The following is a 19,907-nucleotide window of genomic DNA, read 5'->3' as shown; positions in this document are numbered from 1 at the left end:
ATGTATCTAATCTCAAGGTCATTTTATCACCTTTAAGATGGGTTTCCAAGATAGCTATGTTTCACAGAAGTAGAATTCTGCACTCTGCACTAGGCTGAAAATACTTGTACTGCACTTCTCAACGAGTTGCCAAGGGACCAGGCTGGCTGTTATAGCTGCAAATCTACCATGGAGATCAGTCCCAAGCGCATAGAAAGATGGGGTAGGCCCACCTGTCAGCGAATCAACCGCTCCCCCTGTCGCTGCTTACCTTGTCATACATAGTCCTGCCTCCAAAAGCATTTCTTCCGACTAGAAGAATATCTGCTATCTGATATTCTGGTTGGGAAAGCTAAGCTGTGCTACTTTCCTATGAGTTCTCTTTGCTATTAAAAATGCCCCACCCTATGTCTGGGACAGATATTGAGATCTATCCCAATGAACTAAGTTATGGGTAAAACACTGATCTGTGGAACTGTCCTGTCCATACAGCTACAAACATGTTTCCCCCCTGTTTTTTTGTTGCAATTGAGACTTTCTTTCCCCTCTTACTTTCAAATCCACAATTTCCTTTGTTTTCATCAAAAGAGTCACTTTCCAGAGGGGTAGCCATGTTAGTTTCTTGCTGCAGAAACAACAGAGTCTTGTGACGTTTTAAAGAGGAACAAATAAATTGTATTTTTTTTAAAGTTACAGACTAATCCTAATCAGGGTTAAATCCAACAAGACAATCCACTAAGCAAATGTTTTAAAAACCACAATGTTACAGTGAAATGCAGCTATACCTATTTTACTCAAAAGTAAGTCCCGCTTTGTTCAAGGGTATTTACTCCTTAGTAAGTGTCTATATTAGCCTATAGCTTATATCTCATGAATGCTTAATGATTACCACCCCCATCCTTTCTACTCTAGGGCCAAGACCTCCACTCAAGGGTCAGAATTTGCACAGAGGATTAGAAATCAGGATTTTGACAGGACGTGCAATAGACACACAGGACCTAGAGCAGAATATGCTCATTCGGAATGCAAGAACATGGGCTTAATCTGGAATAGACTCTAATTGAGGCAAAATCAGGACTAAACTGAAACTTCCTTGGACTGAATTAATTCAGGTTCACTGCAAGGCAAGATAAGAGTCCAGGATAGATTAAATGGACATAGAATTTTCAGGGAAAAAATTCTGAAAGTATCCCCACAAGGACATGAGGAACAACTAGTATTTCATAACCTTGTTTCATCTAACTTTTGGAATTTTAAAACATGTAGATTATACTGAAGTAGCAAAACTATCTGCATGGTTTTTTTGGGGGAGGCTAGCTAATCCCAGATGAATTATTTAGCATAAGCTACTTTCACTCTTTTAAAAAAAAAAGAAAGAAAAAGAAGCTGCTGCATCGATTTATTTCCCCTAGACATTAGCAGACTGCTCTGTTAGAAATGCTGAAATGTAAATTATTTCTAGCCTCAAAGAAAATGACAAAGCCTGGGCTTTAAGACTCACATGTGGAGTCTCTGATTTCTCCCCATACTGAAAATTCATACATTGATTTTTTTTTTTAAAAATCATAATAATTAGATATCTTAAATCCCTCTACTGTGCTAAAGCACAAGGCAGGGAATCATTTTATTTTTTTTAAGAGGAAAAAAGATGTCACAATACTGAATTCACACAGTAACACTGTTACTTAAATAGAAATGTCTTCCTTGCCTATAAAAAACTATGCTCTGTATAAACGAAGGCCCACGTGAAGAGAATATGGAATAGATTGATTTGGAGTTAGCCTCACAAAATAGTCAAAGGTATGCAGCATGCATGCACGAGAAAGGGGTGGGTAAAAATATAAGCATGATTTGAAAAGTCCCTGGGCAGATCTACACTATAAAGGATATGATGCCCTTCCATTAACCTTCCCCTCACAGAGCTACAATTCCTAGCACTCTAAACAAACTACAATTCCCAGGATTCTTTGGGAGAAACCACATGCTTTAAATGTGCATTGAACGTACTTTAAATGTATGGTGTGGATGGCCTCCCCTGTTTCAAATTTTACCCAGCCAAGAAGAATTCACCTGGTGTCCCTAGAGTTATCACTACAAATGCAACATGTAGATCATAACACTGGACTACCTGGCAGGGCTCTGGCTAGGATTATGTAGCCAGTGGGTTGCATCCAATGTTAGACATACCCAGAATAGACCCACTGAAATTAATTCATAGAACTGTAGAGTCGGAAGGGTCCCTGAGGTTTATCTAGTCCAGCCCCATGCTATGCAGGAATCCTGCCCATGGCCATCCCTGGGTGGGCTTGAACCACCAACCTTCTGGTTGATAGCCAGACACACTGGAGGACATCATTAACAGGACCAACTTAGGTCCCTTAATTTCAATGAGTCTACTGTGAGTAGAAATTAGATACAACCCAATGGGTGTGAAGCATTTTGAAAACAGGTACACTAAGATGAACCTTATTATTTCCCCAGATCTGTCTCTCTGTATCTGTCTGGCTGTCTGTCTCAAACAAAAATTCTTCTTACGACTTTTGGTTTTGTTTTGTTTTTTACAGTGGTAAATCGATGATCTTCTGAAAAGTTTTTTAAAAAATTCTTTTGGATTAAGTGTGCCATATATCTGTGCGGAGTCTGCCAAAAATAACTATGGAACTAAATGGATAGGTGAAAAGCTGACACTGGAACAGTGCTGCTTTAGCATTTGTTTTCACTTATGTGAGATTACTACTCAACAGGAGTTTTTGAAACAATGCTTGGCTTGACACCACAGATCGCAATTTTACACTTACATCCACACAGCAAGGACTGTCAACATTGCCGTACATCAGGAATGGGGAACCTGTGGTACTCCAGATTCTGTTGATTACGACTCCCATCCCCCTGACCACCAGTCATGGTGGCTGGGGCTGAGTTGGAGACCAGAAACATCTCGAGGAGCAGAAATTCCCCATCTCTGCTCTATATGGTGGGAAGCTATGAGATAGAGGCAAGGTGGAGTCACACCTCACCTGCTTGTCTATTGGGCTTTTGAACATCATGGGATTAAACATCATTGTAACTCTCTGCACCTGCAACAACCTTTCAATTAGCTGAACTGAACCCCACTGGCAGTTGCTGCCTCAAAATGTGCACCAATCACAGCTAACTGGATCTAAGGAGGGGGCATGAAGAAAGTTTTCATGCTTTTGGAATGATAAAGGAATTGATCACAAAGAAACGCTACATCTAATACCTCTATCACAAAAATGATTTCACTTGTTTCATAGAATATTATCTCATTTTATTTCTGTTATTGCCACAAAATATTGTTCTGAGGTTACAAATCACATCATCTACACAATGTACGCCAACAAAAGCTCAGAAGCCCAACAGAGAGATTAAAAAGAATATTACACATGCTGTGTGGACCAGAAGAAAAGACATTCAACATATTTAGCTAAATCTTACATACACCCTTATACACAAGCACAACATTTTCAGTTAGAAAGTCAGGAATTCCTAATGGCATCTCACTGTAAAGTGTCATCTAAGCTAGGGAAAGGAACTTGTGGTTCTCCAGAGGTTGTTCAACTCCAACTTCCATTACTGCTGACCACTGGTCATTTCGGAGTTAGAGCCCAACAACGTTTGGAGGGTCGCAGCTCCCCCTTCCTTGATCTAAGCCAAACTCATCAGATAGGCAAGGTTGGGTTTGGGTGGTTCTTGGGCAATATGCTTCAAGTCCAAAAATCAACAGGAATCCTGCTTCTCTTCAAGCTATTGCCTCTCTCTCTTCCAAATGAGCATTAAACCAGTATCCCACTGTGATGATTGGATATGCCTCCAAAATTTGCCATTTCCCCCAGTGATCCATAACAAAGAAATTCCAGGCACTCCACACTCAACATTGTACAAGACTTTCAACAAGGACAAAAGTTCATATCCTGACCAATATCCAATGTAAGCAATTGCTTTCTGCATAACTAAATAGCTTTGCTACTTCATATGGAAATAAATGTTCAAATTTTGTCCTAAAGCTATTCTTGGCAGTTTCATAATAGCTACAGAATTAAAACAGCACACTATAGCCTTAGTTTGCATACAGAGGCTTTAATGTGTAGTTCCAATATTTTATGTAACAGGAATGCCAACATCTACATATGCATAAATGAATATTTCTGTCTAATAAAAAGCATTATTCGGAGATGTGTTTCCTCTTACTGTGTGCAATGCAACCCTCAATAATGCTAATGGAAGTTAACTTAGGATATATATATCCCCTTGATAGCTGGCCCTTCAATTTATTTACACAATTGCCGCTTAAGTTTAGTATATACTTCTTAAGCAAATGTCTGGAGGCTGTGCTACCATTATTAGTTATAAAAACAGCTATATCCACTAATTTTAAAGCCTGTCATGAAACATATAGGAAAATTACATATCTAACACAAAAGCAATATTATACAAAAGTACATAGCACAAAGAAACTTATAACAAGGGGTGACATTTCCATATTGCTACTTTATGAGTGCAATTAACATAGTTTTTGTTGTCACTAAATAATACTCATTCTTGTCTTCAACAAATTAACAGACTCCCCACAATGATCTATGTTTCCCTATCTCTAATTCAGAAATATGAAGCAATTGCAAACTGCTCTACAGTGATGCACAACAAAATATGAAAGCTATTAATACAAATGTTAGGGTGCTTAGACGTGAATAAATAAACATGAGCAAATGTTTATATCAGTTCACATAGGTGTATATTTGTTCCAGTGGTATAGAAGGTGGTTGACACACAGTATTTATTTTATTTATTTATGAAATCTGTATACTGCCCTTTGTCCGAAGATCTCAGAGCAGATCACAGCATAACATTCTGGAAACATTTGCACCTCTCAGTCTCTTTACAATCAAAAGATTTCCAGAGAACCTTCATGTGTGAAAGTGAAATTGTTTTGATGCTGAGCTTGCTAAGATTCTGATAGAATCTTGAGATGCAAAGCCATGAAAAGACAAGGAGAAAAGTTAAGTGCGGTTCGTTAGAGGCTATGGGATAAATGAACAGTGGCACTAGGGCACGGCAGAAAAAAAATGCTTATGCAGTCGGATGCTAGAAATAGGAGAGGTAACAGAAGGCATGAGAAGGAATGAGAAGCAAAATGGGAGAAGAAGCAACAAAGATGGTTGGACATGGTTCAAGCAGGTCACAGAAATGTCTTTTTTCAATAACCTATTCACATGTTTAAATTGAGAACATGGGCTTGACATGATCTATGCAAGTCCCACAGCAACAATGCAGACCAAATCTGTGACTATGAGGTAGCTGTCTGGGCCCATTCAGGGATAGGAGAGGACATAAACCAATAACACACCAGGCACCATAGATGGGAGCTTTATTGACTAACAAAAGCAGGTGGGGCTGGACAAGGCCTTCTGACCCTGCAGGCCCTCCTGGGGCATACAATGGGAGTTATCCAGCTTTCAGGACCCAGCATGGTGCAAGACCATGCGAGTGGGACAGCTGGTAACCTAGCTAGGGCTGGGAGCTGGTTGCAACCTCAGGGCCTCCATGGGGTGGGTCCTCCTTTATACTTAAAGCCTACCCCATCACATTTCCATCAAGTTGTGACTATGCATATAAGATGCCTAACAACTGCTTACTACCCACTGAAAGAAAGCCAAAACCTCCACACCAAGGGCCAGTTGTGGTTGGGAGTAAAATTTCTTTCTGGCCCTGTAAACCAGTGACAACTAAAGCCCTCAGTGGGGCGCCTATAGAGGAGGAGGAAGGCGGCTGTATGGGATGGCAGCAAGCCCTTTCAAAGGGGAGCACAATCCCACCCCTCCTTGAGTTCCCACTGGGCTGGGAGATGCCTCAGGGGGCTCACCCTCCTCCCTAGCCATGGGGGCTGCAGTGCTGCCCTGCCAGCAGCTTCAACAGGCTCACGTGGTGCAATGCCCTCTGCTCAGTGAGGTGCAGAAAACTGGGAGTCACAACTGGCCTTTTTCTGTAGCATTGCCCAGACTTTGGAATTTGCTTCTTGGGAAGGATAGACTATCCGCCTTACTGCGTGTGTTCAGGAGGAACTGACATCCTAAATATACTTGGTAGGACACAGTGAGACTTACTTCTAGGTAACCACGCACAGGAGGCGCATTAAAAAGTATTTTTACTAGAGCCAAGGTGACCCTGCAAGCATTTCTGTAGATTTGTTCATTTATTACCCTTTTGTATATGCTCTTGTTGCTGTCCTCCTCCTCCTCCTCCTATTATTATTATTATTATTATTATTATTATTATTATTATTACTACAGTGGTGCCCCGCAAGACGAATGCCTCGCAAGACGGAAAACCCGCAAGACGAAAGGGTTTTCCGTTTTGGAGGTGCTTCGCAAAACGAATTTCCTATGGGCTTGCTTCGCAAGACGAAAATGTCTTGCGATTCCTGCGATTTTTTTCCGCTCCCCATCCCCTTTTTCTAAGGCACTAAGCTGCTAATAGCCTTTTAGCAGCTAATCCGCTAATCCCTTAAGCCTTTAATAGCCGCTAATAGCCGCTAAACCGCTAATAGCGCTAATCCGCTAATAGGGTTGCTTCGCAAGACGAAAAAACCGCTAGACGAAGAGACTCGCGGAACGGATTCTTTTCGTCTTGCGAGGCACCACTGTATTACTACTATTACTTTTCTTGTTTTGTATACTTGCTGTAGGCTGGTGGGTATCTAGTTTTGAGTGGAAGAGAGGGATAAAATTGTTTGAATAAACAGATAAATAAATAGCTTGGCCCATGTTTATTGCACTACCACACAGGAGCTGAAAGTTGTGTCGTTGTAACATAGCTTTCCCCAACCTGATGCCCTCCAACTCCCATCAGCCCCGGAGAGCACGGCCAATGATCTAGGATGACGGGGGCTGCAAGGTTGAGGAAGGCTGCTGTAATAGATATGGCTTGTCACAGGAGGCAGCGCATGGTGGAGCCTGGGTGCATGTACAGGCTACAATTATCCCCCCCCCATGCACTTAATGTTTAGCTTTGTGGAAAACAGGCTTTTGTCAAGTAATCTAACCAGGGGGTCCTTTATTCACTGCATTAATGATTACAATAAGCCTCAGGTGATGTGCGCAATCTCCAGTTCAGAAAACCTATTTTCCATTTTACGTCAATTGTACATAAAACACTACAGCTTTCTATTGTCGGCTCCCAAGAAATGCTGACAGTCTATAGATGTACAATATCACTGCTTTAGTTACAACAGTGTAAAGGGGGAAAGGATTTCATAGACAACTATTTGGGATCGGGTTTTTTAAAGGCACTAACTATGCAATCCAATGCATGTCTACTCAAAAGTAATCCCCATTGAGGCACCAATGAAAAAACACATGCACCAAAGAATATTTTTTTAGGTACCAAATTTTTATTACTATGTTAAATACCAGGGATTAAACAGCTTCACCACGGCTTCAGTTCAAGGCCCAATTACCTGGCAGTAAACCCCACTTAACTCAGTGGGACGTACTACTGACTAGACATGCATAGGATTGCACCGTTAAAAACAGAGAAAGATTAGTAAAAGTTCAAAATTCTGCATTTGAGTAAAATATATCTTAAATAGAAAACAGAAAAATTTGTCAGGAGCTAACTTGGAAGAGCAACAGTTAAAATCCAAAACCAGTAATGGTTTCAATAAACCAAAGCTTCATCATTCGTCTCTTCAATTTTTAAAAAAGATGGTTGCTTTAAACCACTATGCATTTCTTTTGATATTCACTGCTTAAAATGCTGAAATTTGTCTTCCCTCCTTTAAATCATTTCTGATATTTGGTCTTGTTTAGGGGTCATTGACAGGACCAGAGCTTTTTATTCTAGATGTTTCAAACAGTTATACAGTAGGATTGCAAGTTTTTACTTAGGTGATCGCAGCTTTACGTGCTTGGCCAAAAAGAATTGAAAGTGGGGTGGAGGAAAGAGAGGGGGGAAACTGCCAGAAGGGGCCACCCAAGAAGGTGTGAGGGCTTCCCAGGACCTGGAAAGCAACTCTTTCTACACCAGGTTTTTCTGGACACTGTGAAGTATTATGTGAGCTCTGGAGGCTCTCACATGATCTTATGAAGGCTTCCAGAGCAAGCAATGGGAAAATCAAGCATGACAAGAGCATTTTTTTCAACCCTCCACATTGCTTCCCAGGCTCTGGGAACATCTTGTGTGGGCTTTAGAGGGCTCTGTGAGCTCTTGTAAAACCTAGGATGGCCCTGCAAATTTTGCACCAGCTCCAGAGGTGGTCCCAGGGGGGTTGCTCTGACTTTAAGTGATTTTGCCTCTACATATTACCTCCCGGAAAGTAATATCATGCAAGATGCGATCCTACTGTACATCTGATTAAATTCACTGCTTCACACTAGTCCTACACACACACATGACATGTATGTAGGATGAATGTGTGGCTTTGTCCTGCACCTACATGCATAATATTGGCATAGAGCCTACACATGTACCAAGTGAATGTACACAAGCTGTCCACAAGGAATCCAACTGCATATGTGAAGGCAGGGAGAATGGCCTATGAGCACAATTCTGCTCTCCCCCAGTCCCTTATGCATAATTAGTGTACGCACATGTGATGTGAGTACAGGACTCTAGAAACATTGAAACAGTAAGAAAATCCTATCCTATGCCTAGATGTGCAAAAGGGTAACATTTATTAAGAGATAACAGATTCATATTCAAATGAGCACGATCTACCCATACTAAACACATCCTGTCTAGATACAAACTGTTTGGAGAAATTGACTCAGTAGCAGTGATGTAATGCAATCAAAATATAGGGTAAGAAATATTATTATTATTATTATTTATTGAATTTATATACCGTCCTATACCCGGAGGTCTCATCAATGCTCCCCAGCATAGATTTAATTCAGAATTCATACTGAATTATACTGAGAAATTCAAAGCAAAACTAATACACGTATTTGAGAGGGTTTCTTAAATCAAATGCTACTCATTCAAACATTCCTCTGCTTCTTCATAAATAAGTATTCTTCATTTCAATGACTTTATTGAGCCCAGTGCGACTCGCCCAGGAGGGATCATGGTTTAAAGAGAAGGGAAGAAACCTCATTTCTTAATACACACAAGCATATGGAAAGGCAGAAGGACTGCCATCCTAGTTTCTTATTAAATCACACACATTTTTGCTCGCTACTATGGGTTTCTGGAAAAAAGTGCTGAAAAAACATTTTCAATTTTACAACTGCAAATGAAACTTACAAGTTTTCTCAGCTCTGCATACATATTACTATTTCATCTCTTTTGGGTAGTCTTTTCCGTCAATTTTAATCCCACAGGGTAACTTCTAATTAAATCTAATCTGTAGTAATTGTTCATAAAAGTCTTGTAGATATAAGTAATCATATATTTATGCCACAGGGAGAACAATCAGATATGTAACTAAATTTCTTAATATGGACTCTGTGAGATATTAGATTTTCCAAATCAGAGAACACTCTCAGAATCAACTGATACATCTGAACATGTTGTGGGTGAATTTACAACCTGCTTCGAATGAACCCTGTACTCTTGGTTGAGTGGATCATTAGGTCTCTTGATCCAATCTGCATATGAGAGTTACACTTAAATACTGCCACACTATACATCTTGTAACATTCTACGTACAAACATCATGCATAAACAAAACAAACTAACAAAAAACAAGAAGAAGCAGCTGGGACACACAATAACACCCACATTTTCCACTTACAAAGACAAAAATTCTAATGAGTGTTAAATGTCTCAAAACATAACAGAAGGGCAATTTACACTATAATATCACATTTTGCCTACATGCCTCAGTAGGTATACATTTTTTCCTTCCAGATTTAGGAAGAGAACTTTCTTCCACACAGTGACATAGCAAACATATTTTAGATCCTTTCATACATATTATTGTAATTGTGCAGGCTTTCTAGACTTACCTCCTCTATGGATAATCAAAGAAGTCTCACTTCCAACTGGACATTCTTTAAGTATATCCACTACTTCTGCATGGCTCATGTTCTGTACATTCTGCTGGTTGATCTCAACAATGAGGTCACCTTCACATAAACCAGGGCACCCCTGAATGTCTAGAATTTGCTTCACCCTCTGTCCTGTGGGACTGTCTGCTATAGTGAAGCCAAAGCCCTGGGCCCCTTTCACAATGGTTAAGGTCATGAGTTCAGCTTGCGTGGCCCCAGAAGAAGCCATTGATACATTATCATCATGAACAGGTGGTGGGAATGTGCTATCAAGCTGACTATCTGCTGGAATGGAGTGCAAGGAATGTGGTGGCCGATCTGTTACATCTGGAACAGACTGAGAAGTTCTAGAAATGTATTCCAAATAAGTTTCATAGTTATGTCTTCCATTTACTACTACTGGAGGCCTCTCCATGACTGCAAGTGGTGGCACCATGCTGTTGGCAGGATCTTCAGGATCAAAGGGCAGAGGGTATCCACGACATAGCACCAGGTTGACACTCTGACCAATGGGAACAGACTGGAAGAGTTTGACTACATCTGCGTGAGTATGCCCAAGGACACAAACTTCATTAATATAGACAATGACATCACCTAGAAAGAGAAAAAAATAGTGATATGAGATAACTTCAACTACTCTTGAATTTAAAAAAGTGAATCAGTTTGGGATCTCCAAAAGGGATCACCATTTTGCTGCAGCTGTAGACACAATAGCGAATGCCTGCCTGAAAAAATAATGTTAGCAGCTGAAAAAGTGGCATGGATTTACCTTAAGTTTTGAAATATTTCCAAATTAAAAATAAATCACAGAGGCTACTAGGAACAGAGAACTTTTCATCTGTTGTGTACATAGAACTGGAGTTTTTGTTCTCCCATAGAAACAAAGAAAAGCAATATCCTCCTTATTTTCCAATTTCTTATGGAAACTGTTATTTAAAGTTGGATCCTTTCCTTCTAAACACCTTTGTGAAACAGGATTTATTTATTATTTTGAATGTGATGTGTTTTCAGTCATGTTTATTTTCAGAAAGGTGGTAGCATTTAACCTCCTGCCAACATCCATTGCTTATTTTTTGTGTGCACTGACTGCTGAACATATCTATAGTACATACTTCTAGCTTCCAGAGGACACTTCAAGATCCATTTTTCTGTAGCCAATCCCTGTGATACCACTGCATATGTTCCAGATCATTGGACAGGGACATACTGTAAGGATTTGAAACAGGCATTTTAAAAAAAAATCAAACTATGAATCCAATGAAGTAAAAAGACCGTTCAGCAAGCACAGAATGGTACCCAGAAATGAACTGCTTCAAGACTGAGCCAGAAGAGACAGTGATAGAACACCACGTGCTGTTACCTAAAAAAATTCCAATATATCATCGATAATCTATAGTCCATCCTGGAAAATGATACTTGCCTCTCCCAAGTCCAGGGTGGTAGACCTGTCCTTGCTTGCAGAGAGCTCCCTAATCTATAATGGATGCTCAACAGCAACAGCCGAATATACACAGGGACCAGACCCTGCAAGAAACCCAGATGTGCCAGTACCATCACATCAAAGGTTCATTGACTAGCTCATCCTGGACCTGCCAGCAATACCTTTTTGCATTATAATTAGATAAATGAACAAGAATGGATACAAATTTGACAGGAGGGAAGGTTTTGATGGCCTCTCCCACAGTCTAGGTACACATTGGCGGGGGGGGGGGGTCTTGCCGAGGCACAAACTCTAGTTCCACTCCTCAACTGCAATCCACCTACACTTGAAATTTCCATCTCATAATAGATCAAGTTTAAATGCTGGTGCTTGGGTCTTACTTTCCATCTCTGATTACTTTTTATCCATGAAGTTGTAGAGAGGTACAACAAATCTTATCAGGGAGGGGACAACCTAAGGGGCAGATAACCCCCCACAAAACACCCCATAAGTACTAAACGGTATGGGATGTTGAGACATTGAATGTGTCTTTGGGAGAGAATAGAATGGAGAGGCTGGAAAATGAAGACAGAGACACATTGTTATATATAAAGGGTAGAAAGAACCTTCTGGGGAAGGGTGGGAAATAAATCTAATACCATGACCACCACCTGGGTTGGTATTCAGTGAGTCATTCTATACAATAGGACAGAGGGAGATGGTGGAATTGTGGATTGTACCATTTCAGAAGGCAGGTGGGAGGTGGGTGCAGTCCTGCTTCACTGCACAGAAAACGCCCCGTGTGTAGTATATTAGCACATTGGAAAGTTACAAGAAACTCGGGCTTGGGAATGGATGCTTTATTCTGTTCCTGGTCTGTGTTGCTTAAATCCATTTTCTCTCAATATGTTTAAATCCATTTTCATTCAAAATTTGCCTTTCTAAACATATGTTTTCTTAAAACGTGCATTTAAAAATGCATTTTGATTTTTTTGGAAGTGGGGATTGCACCTCAGCATAAGGAAAAGTACAAAATCTAACAGGGAGCTACATTCTAGTCTACACATTAGTCCAGGAGGTAAAGATCTGGAATTTGTAAAGACTGAGTTTATCAAGCCCCCACCCCACCCCTTCCAGGTTTTATAATCGAGTTACAGATAGAGGGCCCCTTTTACAGATGAAGGTTGAATCAATTGCCAAAACGTGCCAATCATAATCTCTTAGGATATTGTGTCTATAAAAGCAGCAGACATCAATTGGGAGAGAGTTGTATACTGAACATGTTAGACCTTACCAGTCTGCAATTAGCTTTAAAACAGATCTAATAAATGACATTTTTGCAGACATCTGTAGAATTAAATAGGCAACTGCAAAAGAAAGGACTCCTGAGAAATCCATAACACTATTTGTAGCTTTTTGTCTTTCTGAAGTGTAACATCAAACTGGAAGGAGATATTGGCAGCTTTGGTCATGCTGCTAGGGTGCCACTATGAGCTAAGCCATGGTTTGGCTTAGTGTGTCATCCAAACCAAGGTTCATGGTTTGTCTCATCCAAACCTTGGCTGTTGCTTGTAGTTTTCCCAGGTTTAAATGACCTGCTAAACCAAACCATGGTTAGTTCACAAGCACCACCATTGGTAGGTTCACTTTGTGCATCTGTTCTGAGCAGCCGTGAGCAACTGTAGCAAGCAAAGCTATGATCATATGTTTCAAATTGGGAAAAATCTGAATTCTGATGTCTAAGTAAGCGCAGGGCAATGGATCAGGGCAGTGCAACAATGGGCCACATCTGTAGGTCTAGAAAGGACTTAAATGTCTTGAAGGTCACCAAAGGCAAAGTACAACGTGGCATAATCTTATGGCAACCAAAAATGACTGCCTGATACAGACATATCAACATAAGTCAGAGATATTTGACAACTCTAAATATATGGTGAATTGAGCCGTACTCACAGGGGGGGATTTATCCAGATGGAATTCCTCTAGAAACACAACAGAAATTGGAGGAAGCTATCCACATGTGATAACTGCACTCAGGTTGTATTTTTATTTTTTTAAGTGTGTGTATAATAGCAAAATAGCAGGGGAATAATGTACTCCATTGCAATGTGCATTTATTTATATTTGAATTTTAGATTTCTTTTGTTAAGGGACTGTAGAACCCAAAATGCTGCTGCAGTTTTGGGACAGTGGGGCTTGAGTAGGCATTTTCTACAGTGCCCCAGACAGTGGACTGTCCTTCCCTCCAAGATGTGTCTGGTCACATCATGATATACCTTTTGATGTCAGCTCAAGACGCAGATTTTTTCACAGGGCTTTGAGGGGTGGAGGTGGAGGATGGTATGTGATGTAATTGCACTGAGCGATGCGTAACCCAAACGCAGAGTGAAAGGTGAGCTATAAATGCCTCTATGTAAAGACATAAAACAAATCATGGCATTTCTGAAAAGAAAACTAGTTATCCACAACAGTGCTACACTAAGTGGGGCTCTTTGGACCAGTGCCAGTCCACAACCTGGTACCTGGCACATTGAGGGGAACAAAATGCTGACCCACCACATCAGAGTTGTTGATCTACGATACCTTTGGCTAGTTCCCTCTTGTTCCTATTATAAAGTTGAAAGGGACTCTGCTTGCTGACCCTTCAGTGCCTCTGTGGCTTAGAAGAAGGTTCAGTTAACATTAAGCAGTTAAGCAGCCCACTCTGTGTGTGTGTTTGCTGGTGGGACTGTCTTAGCCCACTCTCACCTCTCCATAATACAGCACATCTCCTCCTGCCTTCCCACCCTTCCTGAAAATCCTTCAGAAATGTGGCCTGGAACAAGATACAAGCCCAGAGAGATTGTAGCAGGCTTATTAGAAATGTAAAAGTATATTTGGTTAAATAAAATAAAAGAAACATAGCTGTTGAGCATGACAGGAAGTGGATATTTTTGATAAGGATCTGCCATTTTATATAGGTTGGTTTTTTTTTTTACCGAGAGAGACCTAGTATAATTCTACTTTTACCCTGTGCACATGTTTTAATTAAAAAGCTGGCTTTTCAGAAAGAGAAAAAGTGCTTAACCAGCATGCATCCGGTAATTACACACAGGCAGATGTGGATTAGCCGGCGAGGCTATTTACATTTCCATTGTATTCTACATACAGCGGCATGATCTATTTAAATGAAAGCATTTAACTTTTTTTTTTCTTCAGGAAAGGAAGTATAAAATAAATTATGAGAATCTAAAGGCTTTGATTATTTGCTGATGTGGTAAACATGAAACAGCGGAGCTTAAAACTGCAAGGATAGCACTAAGAAGGGAATCCATAAAATGAATACTGAGTACAAAAAGCAGGCAGGTTTCTCTTTCGGGACCAGATGCTGTGCGGAGAACTGGTCTTAGGAGCTTGCCCTGTGCCAAAGCGAAACGTATAATAAACATAAATAATGAATCCTTTCTCATCGAGACCATATGAAATAAGAACAGCTCTACTCACTGCAGAAGGTTTCTCTCTCGGTAGGTAAAATAAGCCACTCTCTTCTTGGCTTTGCGTACGGAAGCCCTTTATCATAATAAAAAACCTAGAGCCAGTGAACTGCATGACAGGGCATCAGTGGATTTGAAGAGCATAGTGAAAATTGTCTTCCACACTTACTCTGCTATTTGGGAACAGTGAAATATATTACTGCATGTGGAGAAACCCTTGCACACACACAAAATTGGGTTTTTAAATGTAAAGAGGTCAGAATTTATAATACATTTGTGCTTCTGAGGATGCTGCATTTTATTTCTCCACACGAAGCTTCACATTTATCTAGGTAATGGCTCCCAGAAGCGGGGAAGTAGCTCTGAAAGCTTCTCAGCAGCCTAAAAGCTTAGCTATATGACAAAGCATGAGGTAACTACAAAGCAGCCACTGTTGCTGCCCAGGAAGACTGGCAGGGCGCCAGGTGTCATCAGCCGATGAATATCTTTGACTGCCTTCTTAACTGCGCTGCCCCATGATTCCAAACTCCCCTAAAAAATGGCTCCATGGGAAGGGAAAACAAGAAGTGGGAACAAGTGAACTGTTTTTATAAAGAGAGACAGGAAGGGATACTAATCCCACCACTTCAAAACACATCTACCTTTACCTGAAATTTTTGACCATATTTATGATGAATCTTTAAATTCTTATCCAGTTGAATACAAAGCCAATTGTTTTCCAGTGGTTACGAAACAGATCCATTATTGTAAAGGCCATGAAGCTTAAAATATATGGCCTTAAATGAGCAATTTGTCAGTGGTTAAGACTCTGAACGAAGTCTGTGCCTCTGAGGGCAGAATGAGACCTTCCTGTTTGTCTGGCTGCCAGACCCTGCCAAACACTGGCTGCAGCTGCAGCTGAAGCCAGGCAAAGGACTGTGGCACATCAGCTAAAGCAAATCTGCCAGAATGAGATGCCTAACCAAAAGGCTTTTGCTTAGTAATTCAGTTCTGTGACTTTAGCTATTTCTTTACAGTATTGATATTGTGTCTTACAGTCATTGTAACTACAGCTACCCAATAAAAAAAATAGTGGGCTCTGGAAAACTGGGGTTGCGTCATGCATGCTACAGATTTTTGTTTTTAAATAGCAATGTCATTTCCATGAAGGAAATTATGTGAATCATTCTGGGTATGATCCTAAATGTGCATTAATCCCATGTACATGCTGCTATTTATATTTATGTGAGATTAACGTCACATCCAGGATTTGCAGGAGCTCCTAGTGAGGAGACTGTTTTGTGTGAAATTAGAGAAGGGTGAGACGGACTCAGGGAGCATGGATTTATCAATGGACATCAGTCATGACAGCTAAAGGGCAGCAGCAGATGGCACAGTTGTACACTCCTGTTCTGACCTCCCTCTGGCTGAGTCACTGCTGCACACCAGGACGGAGAGGTTGGCATGGTGTAAATGCACCAGCAGAGCAGCTCCAGTGTCCTGTCAGTGCTTCTGCAGTGAGCTGACCTTGCCACTGCCTCAATCCCTCCTCTTCAGCCTGATATGCAGCAGTGACTTAGCCAGATGTTGGTCAGGTGAGCAGTGCAGCCCCATCATGCCGTCTGCTATAGCTAAATGGAACCTCAATGTGAAGAGGTAGCTAACTGCTGAATATCAGGTGCCACAGACAAACAGACAAAGACGCTGACTTGCTAGTGGGCTATCATCTATTGGAAATAATAATAATAATAATAATAATAATAATAATAATAATAATTTATTATTTGTACCCCGCCCATCTGGCTGGGTTTCCCCAGCCACTCTGGGCGGCTTCCACAGAAACAAAAAATACAGTAAAATCACACATTAAAAACGTCCCTGAACAGGGCTGCCTTAAGATGTCTTCTGAATGTCAGGTAGTTGTTTATCGCTTTGATATCTGATGGGAGGGCATTCCACAGGGCGGGCGCCACTACCAAGAAGGCCCTCTGCCTGGTTCCCTGTAGCTTTGCTTCTCGCAATGAGGGAACCGCCAGAAGGCCCTCAGCACTGGATCTCAGAGTCCGGGCAGAACAATGGGGGTGGAGATGCTCCTTCAGGTATACTGGGCCGAGGCCGTTTAGGGCTTTAAAGGTCAACACCATCACTTTGAATTGTGCTCGGAAAGAGAAATTTGATGCGCTGTGAGGAACCTGGATGAGACAGTTAAAATGGCTAGCTGCATCTTGGTCTGATCCAACAAAAGAGTCACACTCAGAGTACATCCACTGAAATCAATAGAGTTAGATTAACCACGACTAATTCTATTTATTTCAGTGGGTCTACACAGACTTAGGATGTGGGTGACGCTCTTGGGCTTGCCGATTGGAAAGTGGGCGGTTTGAATCTCCGCGATCGAGTGAGCTCCCATTGCTCTGTGCCAGCTCCTGGCAACCTTGCAGTTTGAAAGCACGCCAGTGCAAGTAGATAAATAGGTACTGCTGCGGCGGGAAGGTAAATGGCATTTCTGTGTGCTCTGCTTTCCATCATGGTGTTCCGTTGCGCCAGAAGTGGTTTAGTCATGCTGACCACATGACCCAGAAAAGCTTTCTGTGGACAAATGCCGGCTCCCTCGGCCTGAAAGCAAGATGAGCACTGCAACCCCATAGTCACCTTTGACTGGACTTAACTGTCCAGGGGTCCTTTACCTTTTTACACAGACTTAGTTGCACACCACCCTATGTTCTTAAAAGTAATTCCAACTTGTTTAGCTGTAGTAAAACATGTGCAAAGAGCACAAAACATCCCTAGGCAAAACATCCAGTGATGTGCTTTCATATTACTTTAAGCCTTTTAGAATTTCAAGGCACAGATTTATTTAATTTTTTCTATTAAAATAAAAAGGGTTATGGGACATGTGTTTCTTGGTCACTTCAAATATAGCTTATTTATCTGTAAGATGAAAAACTAGTTTAAGAATTGATACTACCTGGCTGAAAAAAGGAGGGAGGCTTTAGAGAATGTGAGCAACAGCTGAGTCTCATACACCAAAAAATATGTAAAAGATTAAAAGCTATCTCCATTAAAAAAGAAATTGCCTATGTTAACATTAGACAATTTCTTTTGATATCCCATCTCCTAAATTAAGGAACAGAAGGGCTGCCTAATTCAAACACAAAAATATATGAGGTGTTCATTCGTCTAATGGCATGTGAATAAAACTGCATTATATCTGACTGAAGTGCATGTACGCACATGGGGAAATGTTCAGGTTTTAGGACTGCACTGCACTGCTTTATTTAATGTTCCAAGAAATAGCATGACACTGAAATCTGAAATACATTTATCTGGCAGTTCTGATTTTCCAACTGAATGACGCTTCTGCAATTCTGAATGTAATGTTGATCCAACATTTCTGTTTATGTAGTTTTTCTTTATCCTAACCTCTCAGAAGCATGAGTGAACATGAAAACGGTTTTTGCACTTCAGGAGAACAGCATCTGCTACACTGGCCCAAAACTTGAAATGTCCTGTATTGCAAAGGGGAAGCTCTCAACACCATGACAATGTAATGGAGGGGTGGAATTGGAACAAGAATTGGGTTTCAACTTCCTGTGAAGCCATGGAGACCTTTGGGTGGACTTTGGCCAATCACCCAACCACCCAACTCCATGAGTTCTTTGATGGAAGCACAAGATACAAATGTAGAGCTAAAACAGTAATATATAAAAATAGTTATAGTGTCTTAGTAATAGATCTAAGCTCTATTGATCGAGGCATAAAGGTCCATGGCTACATGCAGTTTCCTCACCCTTTAGACTACATGTGCCCTTGCCCAACCATCAGAAGTGGAACTATTTGCTCTCTGTGAAGCCAAAAGATGCAGCTGAAGTTTAGCTTCTAAAGTGTCTCCAGCTCACTCTCTCCTGAAGAATATTCCCATGGAGACTACAATCTGACAGGCTCTCACATCAATACTTCCTCATTCCTGAGAGGATTCCTGAGATTCACCTGCGTGCAATCACAACCACTTAGCAAGAGCTGTTCTTTCCACCCAGGCTCTCTGAAGAGTCTTCATAGTCCTTTCTCAGGAACTCTGCCCCCCGCACAAGCCCAAGTTTACTAATCTCATCTTTCTGTAGTGATCTGACCAGCATTAGGATCAAGCACCTTCATCTACACCATTTGATGCAACCTGTTAGCAACTTTCAAACTTCTCCAACACTCAGGCTCTTTGCTGCATTTTCCTCAGAAGGAAAAAGGACCCAGCGCTCCATTATAATGTCACAGACGTGTTGCTGTTGTCTTTTTGAGTCCTAAGTATATAACTAGATATTGCTTATTAAATTGCGAGACACTCCAGGCCTGTGATTTTATAATACTCCATGAACATATAATGGATTATATGTTTTCCATTATTTGCTTTCAATCCTCTTATCTCTTAACTTAAATTATTTATTTGTATCATGTGTTGTTTCCTTTTTGCAGACCCCCTCATGGGCGGAATCCTAAACACTTTCCTATACCTTTAGGGTGATTTATTAACTGATATGTGGCTTTCTTTTTTTAACACTAACAGCAGCAGTTATTTCAATGGCCACAGCAAATGTCTGTAAGTTTGTATCAGATGAGAGCAAACAAAAGTGCCTATATTTAATTAGAAGGCAGGCAATTTACTTCTTAGGACAAGAGCAATACAAGAGTTCAGGTCTTCAGAGAGAGAAGTTGTGCAGAAGTTTGGAACGGTGCCTGTGAAATGCTTCCATATACTCAGAGATAAACTTAGCATTTGGTTAATGTTAAGTTAGCTGCAAGAATGACTTATATTTGATATGCATGAGCTTGATAAATAGATTCTGTGCCCTCACAGTATCTTGAAGAGTTATGGTCATGACTAAGGTATACCAAAGTCATCATGTCTGTCATTGACAAATATGTAATACTTGCAGCGGCAGCAGCACTACTTAAGAAGGAACTGCTCAAGCCTTTGGGCATCTAAACATCAGGCCAGAGCACAAAATCATACAGATGTGTCTTCTTAAACAAGTGAGCCATACAGTCATGAAGCCA

General features: G+C 40.8%; 1 protein-coding gene across 22 annotated transcripts in view; it reads right to left on the bottom strand.

Annotated features, from left to right (window-relative positions):
- MAGI2 (membrane associated guanylate kinase, WW and PDZ domain containing 2) overlaps window positions 1-19,907 on the bottom strand; it is a 598,802-nt gene that overhangs the window by 117,386 nt on the left and 461,509 nt on the right. For 18 of the 22 annotated variants that reach the window (XR_014502057.1, XM_083399289.1, XM_083399304.1 and 15 more), the window contains one exon: window positions 9,945-10,580. The exons of the other annotated variants lie outside the window; for them this stretch is intronic. Coding sequence is in view for 17 of the 18 variants with exons in the window: in XM_083399289.1 (XP_083255415.1) it covers window positions 9,945-10,580 (636 nt within the window). In the remaining variant the exon portion in view is untranslated. The remainder of the gene's footprint in view (window positions 1-9,944; window positions 10,581-19,907) is intronic. 22 annotated transcript variants of the gene reach the window in all.

The sequence above is a fragment of the Podarcis tiliguerta genome (genome assembly GCF_965153285.1).
Source record: "Podarcis tiliguerta genome assembly, chromosome: 10".
In the NCBI taxonomy this organism is placed as follows: Eukaryota; Metazoa; Chordata; class Lepidosauria; order Squamata; family Lacertidae; genus Podarcis; species Podarcis tiliguerta.
Note: the sequence above shows the minus strand (reverse complement) of the source record. Positions and strands in the feature narration are given on the sequence as shown.